Source organism: Vombatus ursinus, unplaced genomic scaffold (genome assembly GCF_900497805.2).
Source record: "Vombatus ursinus unplaced genomic scaffold, bare-nosed wombat genome assembly UNPS02000582.1, whole genome shotgun sequence".
Lineage (NCBI taxonomy): Eukaryota > Metazoa > Chordata > Mammalia > Diprotodontia > Vombatidae > Vombatus > Vombatus ursinus.
This window is the reverse complement of record NW_020940360.1, coordinates 26,638,337-26,646,683: the sequence shown is the minus strand read 5'-3', so window position 1 is coordinate 26,646,683 and position 8,347 is coordinate 26,638,337. Positions and strand designations below refer to the sequence as shown.

The window sequence follows — 8,347 nt, the reverse complement described above, 5'->3', positions numbered from 1 at the left end:
TCTATCTATCTATCTATCTATCTATCTATCTATCTATCTATCTATCTCTATCTCTCTATCTATCTATATGTGTATGTATGTGTGTGTGTATATATATATATATACATACATACATACATACATACATATAATTTTTTCCCTCCAACTACTCTAATATTGACAAAGATGTCATGAGTTACAAATATCATCTTTCCATGCAGGAATGCAAACAGTTCAACCTTAATAAGTCTCTTATGATTTCTCTTTCTTGTTTACCTCTTCATGTTCCACTGGAATCTTGTATTTGAAAGTCAGATTTTCTATTCATCTCTGGTCTTTTCATCAAGAATGCTTGAAAGTCCTCTATTTCACTAAATGACCACTTTTCCCCCTGCAGGATTATACTCAGTTTTGCTGGGTAGGTGATTCTTGGTTGTAATCCTATCTCCTTTGCCCTCTGGAATATTATATTCCATGACCTGTGGTCCCTTAATGTAGAAGCTGCTAAATCTTGTGTTTTCCTGATTGTGTTTCCACAATATTTGAATTGTTTCTTTCTGGCTGCTTGCAATATTTTCTCCTTGACCTGAGAACTCTGGAATTTGGCTACAATATTTCTAGGAGTTTTCCTTTGGGGATGTCTTTCAGGAGGTGATTGGTGGATTCTTTCAATTTCTATTTTGCCCTCTGGTTCTAAAATATCAGGGCAGTTTTCCTTGATCATTTCTTGAAAGATGACGTCTAGGCTCTTTTTTTGATCATGGCTTTCAGATAGTCCAATAATTTTTAAATTCTCTTTCCTGGATCTATTTTCCAGGTCAGTTGTTTTTCCAGTGAGATATTTCACATTGTTTTCTAATTTTTCATTCTTTTGGATTTGTTTTACAGTGTCTTGATTTCTCACAAAGTCACTAGCTTCCAATTGCTCTATTCTAATTTTTAAGGAAGTATTTTCTTCAGTAATCTTTTGGACTTCCTTTTCCATTTGTCCAGTTTTGCTTTTTAGGGCATTCTTCTCCTCATTGGCTTTTTGGACCTCTTTTGCCCTTTGGGTTAGGCTATTTTTTAAGGTGTTATTTTCTTCAGTATTTTTTTGGGTCTCCTTTAGCAAGCTGTGGAGTTGTTTTTCCATGATTTTCTTGCATCACTCTCATTTCTCTTCCCAGTATTTCCTCTACTTCTCTTACTTGCTTCTCTCTCTTTTTTTTTTTTTTGATTAGGTAATGGGGTTAAGTGATTTGCCTAGGGTCACACAGCTAGTAAGCGTTATGTGTCTGAGACTTGATTTGAACTCAGGTCCTTCTGAATCCAGGGCCGGTGCTCTATCCACTGCACCACCTAGTTGCCCCTGCTTTCTTCTCAAAATCCCTTTTAAGCTCTTCCAAGGTCTGTGACTAATTCATATTTTTCTTGCGGGCTTTGGATATAGGAGCTTTGACTTTGTTGTCTTCTTCTGGTTGTATGTTTTGATCTTCTTTGTCACCAAAGTAAGATAATATAGTCTGACTCTCTTTGCGCTACTTACTCATGATCTTGGCCAGTTACTTGAGTTTTAAACTCTTTGTTAAGGTAAGAGTCTGCTTCCAATGTGGAGAATATACTGTCCCAAGCTTCGGGGGTTTGTACAGCTGTTTTCAGAGATACTTCTAGGCACCTGTAAATTTTCACTTCTTCCAAGGTGGAATGATAAGGGGCGAGGTGTTTCCTCTCCACTGCCACAACAAGCTCCACTACACCACTGCTCTTCCTTACCCCAGGACCCCCCCCTCAGAACTGTGACCCAGATCCAAGCACAGGCAGAGCAAGAGATTCCTGCCTCAGCACTGGCAAAGAGATCCTTGCAATCCCCCTCTTATCAGCCACTCGATTCCCCCTCAGTCTGTGGGCCAGAAGGTCAGGAGGCAGCCACTGCCCCAGAGGCCACGCTTGGGACTTGCAGCTGACACCTAGCTCCTTCTCTCACTGCAGTCACAGACTTTTCCCACTGACCTTCTAAGTTGTCTTTGGCGTTCATGTGTTGAGAAGTCTGGAAACTGCCACAGCTGCCCGTGATTCAGTCCTCTGAGGCCTGCTCCAGGGTCACTGAGGCCTGCGTGCCCATGCCGCACTGCGCTCCTTTCCCTGCCCGGTGTGATATACCTTTCCGATCAACCATCCAGGTTGTCTTGGGCTGGAAATTTGTTTCACTCTGTCTTTTTGTGGGTTCTGCTACTTTAGAATTTGTTTAGAGCCATTTTTTTTACAGGTATTTGGAGGGGTTTGGAGGAGAGCTCAAGCAAGTCACTGATTTCACTCCACCATCTTTGCTCTGCCCCCCCGTTGTTTCTGTATTTGTCTAGAATAACTGTAATGTGTTCCAAAAGAGCCTTTATACTTGGTAGTATGGAAGAAGGATTGATGGTTTTTCAAATGGTTATTTCAATACCTATAAATATTCCATCTCAGTGGAAAAACTTATTATAGATTAATTATCTTAGATGGCCTACTATGACAGTAGGTCTAAGGTCTACTTGATAACCAGTAATAATGGTGCTTTCATTATCTATTTAAAGCAAATTCTCTTACATTTAATAGGCATGTATCATGCCTATGTTTGATTTCTATCAATGTACAAAATGCCTAAGGCAAATACCCGGTTTATGAAGTTTGTACTACATTAGAGAAGGGAATAAAAGAGGTAAGGTGAATTAAACCAAAGCTGACCTGTTCATGGGCTTTGACGTTCTGTCAAGTAGCAATTTTCAAATCTAGGCGAATATCTTCATCTCAAACATATTAGACATCCTCAAAAAAACCAAACAAAACCCTTACTTGATCTATCCATCCTCACTAGGTATCATCTAGTATGATACTTCTTCCTTTCATATCTCAACAAACTGAGTTCAATGCCTTCATTTCTTTACTTCTCATTTTCTTCTTAACTGTCTCTGCATTCTTTCAACTTAATCATTCATTTGAAATTGCTCTCTCTAAAATTACCATTGATCTCTTGATTACCAAAGTTAATGGCCTTTTTGCAATCTTTCTTGACCTCTCTACAGCCTTTGGCATAGTTGATCAATCTCTGCTTGATACTCTCTCCTTCCTAAGCTTTCTTTTGACATAGTTTTCTCCCTGTTTTCCTTCTGACTGCTCTTTCTCAGTCTCCTTTGCTAGAACTTCAGCCAGGTCATGCTTGCCAACTGGAGGTATCCCCCAAACTCTTGGGCTCTCTTCTCTTCTCCTTCTATGATATTCACTGCGGTGTTCTAATCAGCTCCTATGTATCCAGCCCTAGCCTCTTTATCAACCCCAGTCTTTCATCTCCAACTGCCTTTAAACATCTTGAACCTGATGTCCTGCAGACATTTTAAGTTCAACCGAACTCACTATTTTTTCCCTCAAATCCTCTCCTTTTTCTAATTTTCCTTTTACTGTTGAGGATACCATCATCTTCCCAATCACCCAGGCTCACAACTTGTATCATCTTTAACTTCTCACTCTCTCTCATCCCCCTATCCAGTGAGTTGATAAATCCTGTAGATCGTGCTTTTACAGCATCTGGTATACTCCCCTTCTCTTCTCTGACACTGCCACCATGGTGCAAGCCCTCATCACTTCACACAGAGACTATTGCAGTAACTCTATGATTAGTCTTTTAGCCTAAAGTGTTCTATCCTCCCGTCAGCTACCAAAAGATCTTCCTAAAGCACAGTTCTCACCATGTCACAGCAACAACCCCCTTTTTAGTAGAATCCAATGGCACCCTATTAACTCAAGAATCAAATATAAAATCCTCTCTTTGCCTTTTAAAGCTCTTCATAACTTGGCTCCCCTTCTACCTTCCAGTATTCTGATAGCTTAGTCCCCTCCATCTGTGTTTTTTGTGATCCAGTGACACTGACCTCCTTACTGATCCTTGCACAAAACACTTCATTTCCTGACTCCAAGTATTTTTCCTGACTGTTCCCCATGCCTGTCATCTCCAACTTTTGGCTTCTCTGGCCTCCTTCAAGTCCCAGCTAAAGTTTCACCTTTTAAGATGATGAGGAGGATGATAGCATTTATATAGTGTCTACTATTGGCCAGGCACTGTGCTAAGTGCTTTACAAATCCTCATTGGGAGATAGGTGCTATTATTATCCTCATTTTACAGTTGGGGAAACTGAGGCAAACAGAGGCTAAATGACTTGCCCAAGATTGCACAGCTAGTAAGTGTCTGAAGACAAATTTGAACTCAGGTCTTCCTGACTCCAGACCCAGCACTCTGTCCACCATGTTACCTAGTAACCTGTTGCAAGAAGCCTTGCCCAGTTTTTCTGTGCCTTGCCTCTGAGATTATCTCTGATTTGTCTTAAGTGTTTTTATTTATTTATATATGTATATAGAGAGAAGAAGAAGCAGAAATAGTTTTTATGTAGCTGTTAGCATGTTGTCTCCCTCATTAGACTGTGAGCTCCTTGAGAGCAAGGACTGTTTTATTTTGCCTTACTTTGTGCCTTCAGTGCTTAACATAGTGCCTAGCACATAATAGGTGATTAATAAATACTTGTTAACTTCACATTTGTGTTCTCAGAACACTAGAATTAAAAAAAAAATTAATTGACTCACAAAAGAAACACTAGGAGCTCAGATATAAGAACTTAGAATAACAGAGATGATTGGAGCACATGACACATCTCTTCTTCCCTACTGGGTTCAGGCTTCTTTTCACTTATTGTCTCACTACAGGGAGGTTGGGAATCAGCTCTCCTTTGCCTCCACCGCCTGAAGACTAGGAGTATGATTTCTAGCAATACATGCATTACAACAAAATTCAACTAAAAGGCATATATGGCTGCCCTATGAAGCTCATTATAATGAAATTTTGCCTGTACAGTCAGCTCTTTCTCTTCAGGTACCACTTATTTCCCTGTTATTCAGACATTCCATGGCTGTCCCAGCGAGCTTCATATTCACCATTTAGCTATCTTTCTTGCAGCTTCCAGGGATCACCTAATCATAATTACTTTCCCTTTCATAGCCTTGCTTTTCTTTTGGAATATTGTTTACATATTTCATTGTCACATATTAATTTTTATTTTGCTGGGTTTTTGGCGGGTGTTTCTCTAATTTGTTAGTTGAGGAAAATTGTATTTGTCTTTTCACTGGTGTCAGTTATGGAATATAAATATCATAAAACTAAGAATTCTTATTATAGACTATATTTTCAGCTCCTTGCCTATCTCATTTATCTCCATCTCTAAGACTTTCCAGTTGGCACAGTCATGAAAGTTTTTTCATAGGCTAACCAGTTTTATAAGACCTTCACCATTAGCTTCATTAAATAGTCTAGAGTTGATTATAATTTGGAAAACTGACACTAAATTGCCTAAGAGACTTTTAGTGGGAAGAAGTGTAACATTCAACAGTGACACTAAATGATGGGAACATTTTTTTCACAATAAATTCTGTTTTTTACCTACTGCAGGTACAAAAGTCCAGAAATAAGCAGTTGCGAGAAATGTTTCCAGATGGCTTTAGTATTCATCATGCTGGAATGCTTCGACAGGACAGAAGTTTGGTTGAAAATTTGTTTTCTCATGGACATATCAAAGTTCTAGTTTGTACAGCTACATTAGCATGGGGTGTCAATCTCCCTGCTCATGCTGTTATTATTAAGGTATGAGCTTATCCTTCTCACATGGATATGTATCTGTTTTAAAACAAACCTATAAAACCATTCACCCTGAAAAATATTGTATTTTAGATGGTCTGATTGACTTTAAATGGTTTTCTTCATTGAGAATCTCGTATGTATTATAAAAATTTAACTATATTATCGATTGTGATAGGATTAAGTAAAGTACACTTTTGAAATCTTAGCGTATTTGCCTCATTTCTGCATTCATCTCATCAGGATTATGTTTGTATGTGTTTATGTTAATTTTTATTAACTTTTTCTTTATCCAGGGAACACAAATATATGCTGCAAAAAGAGGTTCCTTTGTTGACCTTGGAATTTTAGATGTCATGCAGATATTTGGTCGAGCTGGAAGGCCACAATTTGATAAATTTGGGGAAGGCATAATCATAACAACTCATGATAAACTCAGCCATTACCTGACCCTACTTACTCAACAGAATCCCATTGAAAGCCAGTTTTTGGAAAGCCTTGCTGATAATCTGAATGCAGAGGTAAGATCTGATTAATGATAACTACTTGTCATCTTACAAACCAGTAGCTTGCTGAAAGACCTGGATACTCCTGGGAAGAGGTCAGACAAATCAAATAGAAAAACAATGCTCATCTGAGTAGGGCTTTTTCAAAATTGGCATATTTTTATTGGAACCATAAATGTCATTGTACAGAAAAGCAGTATGAAAACCTCTCATGTGATCTACAGAATGGCTAATCCAGATTTAAATATTCCACATATTCTCCCATTTAGTGTGAAAAAATAAATAAATTCCAGAGTTTAGCATGCATGTTCACATAAAAAAGAGTTCTATACTATAAAATTGTTTAAATGTTTACCAAAATTCAGTCAAATAAATTAGTAAGGCCTTTTATTTTGTTTCTTGTCAGCTAATAGTTTTATTTTCAATATATTTTTTGAGATGCCACATATCATATTCAATATCTGTTTGTTTTATCTGCTTTATTATAGCTGTTAGATTTTTTAAAAATTTTGTTGGGTGTCACATAGTAACTTTTTAGGGAACAACAAAATAACAATAGTTCACATTTATATAATGTTTTAAATGTTTTCTTCACAAATGTAAAGAGTGTAAGTTATCAATCCGAATTTACAGATAAATAAACTGAGACTCTCCAGGTTAAGTGACATACCTACAGTTATACCTCTAGCAAGAAGCAAAGTCTAGGCCTAAACCAAGATTTTATAATTCCAGTTCCTTAGCTTTTTACATTAATCCATGTTTTCTCTCCAATGAAAATCCTCACCTTCTTAGTTGGTAGAAATAGTGGTATTTTATTTCTCTGTTTTTCATTATCCAGAAGAAAAAATTCCATTTTGAAAATGAAGATTATAGGATAATAGTCCTTTTGTATTTTGGAAATAATCAGATTTTCATCAGAAATATTTGTTTAAAAAAAATTTTCCCCTAATACAACACATTCTACTCTTATTTTTGTTCATGCAAATACCTTTTAATTTAATGTGATTTTAATCTGTTGGGATCTGCTTTATACTTTGGTTACTAATTCTTCCTTTTAACTATAGTTGTGAATAGTTCTTCCTCCTGTTCTTTGTTGTTACTTTTTTTTTAATCATGTGACTTTTTGTACTTAAGCCATATATCTTTTGGGGATTCTTCTGGAATATGGTGTAACACACTGGTCTAAATGAATTTTATGCCAGATTGCTTTCTGGTTTCCCCTAAAATTAATTATGTCATTTTATTTTTCTAGATCCATAAAATGACCCCTTCCTTGGTGGTTTGATTGATATGACACTAAATCAATCGCTTAATTTAGGTGTTATTATCATTTTTAGTATATTGGCAGAAATCTGCCCTCAATAGAAAATCTTTTTAATTTTTTGAGTCAATTTTTATAAAAAGTGATTTGAAGATTTATTTTAAGTTCCAATAATGTCTTGCTAGGTTAGCTCCCATGTATTTAAATTATTTTTATTTATTTTGAATAGAATTTCTCTTTCTAGATCTTCTTCCTCCCTTAGTAAATCAGAGAAATCTATTATTTTTGTAGCATTCCTTTCATATGTCTTGCTAAATGAAGATCTTGTACATGATTAGAAATATTTTTCATTCTGTTTATATCCTCTGTATGACTTTCCATTGCCCTTTGGGTTTCTTTCAAGTCGAATTCTTGAGAGATTGAGGCATTTTAAGATTTGCAGCCACAGAACACTAAAAGTCACTGAAGCCAACCAAGCACAGAAATGACTTCAGTTGGAAAATATATAATCTTGTCAAATAAAAAGTAGAGGTAGCCATAGACCACACAGGCATTCCAGAGAGCACAGTGGAAGGCATGGGTAGAAGTGAAGTAGCACATGGAGGAGTAAGATATAGAAGGGGATGGATTGAGGGGGATAGGAGTAAGGGAGAAAGCAGAGGGGACAGGAAAAGGGGTTTATAATATGACATCCAGGGGTTCAGAATCACTGGGAGAGGGAGAGGATGAGACTGTGGACAAAAGCTAACCATTGAGGAATGAAGTCAGGAAGATTATCGGTGTCTGGAACAAAGTCCATTGAGGGAGAGAGGTGATTAGACTGTGTAGGGCCCCCCTGTGATGTTCACCCCTGTGGCAGGTGGTGACGTAAAATCCCAAGGCTCTGAAGGCTCCCCTCACAATAGGAAGGAGCAGGTGAAGTTGCTGGCAAATCGAAGTGGTTCTATTGTGAAAATGGCTTTTTGA

The 8,347-nt window shown here is 37.3% G+C and overlaps 1 protein-coding gene across 2 annotated transcripts in view; it reads left to right on the top strand.

The window, feature by feature from the left end:
* ASCC3 (activating signal cointegrator 1 complex subunit 3) overlaps window positions 1-8,347 on the top strand; it is a 366,855-nt gene that overhangs the window by 182,287 nt on the left and 176,221 nt on the right. For both annotated transcript variants that reach the window (XM_027855178.1, XM_027855187.1), the window contains exons 15-16: window positions 5,429-5,620; window positions 5,911-6,135. In XM_027855178.1, the coding sequence (XP_027710979.1) occupies window positions 5,429-5,620; window positions 5,911-6,135 (417 nt within the window). The remainder of the gene's footprint in view (window positions 1-5,428; window positions 5,621-5,910; window positions 6,136-8,347) is intronic.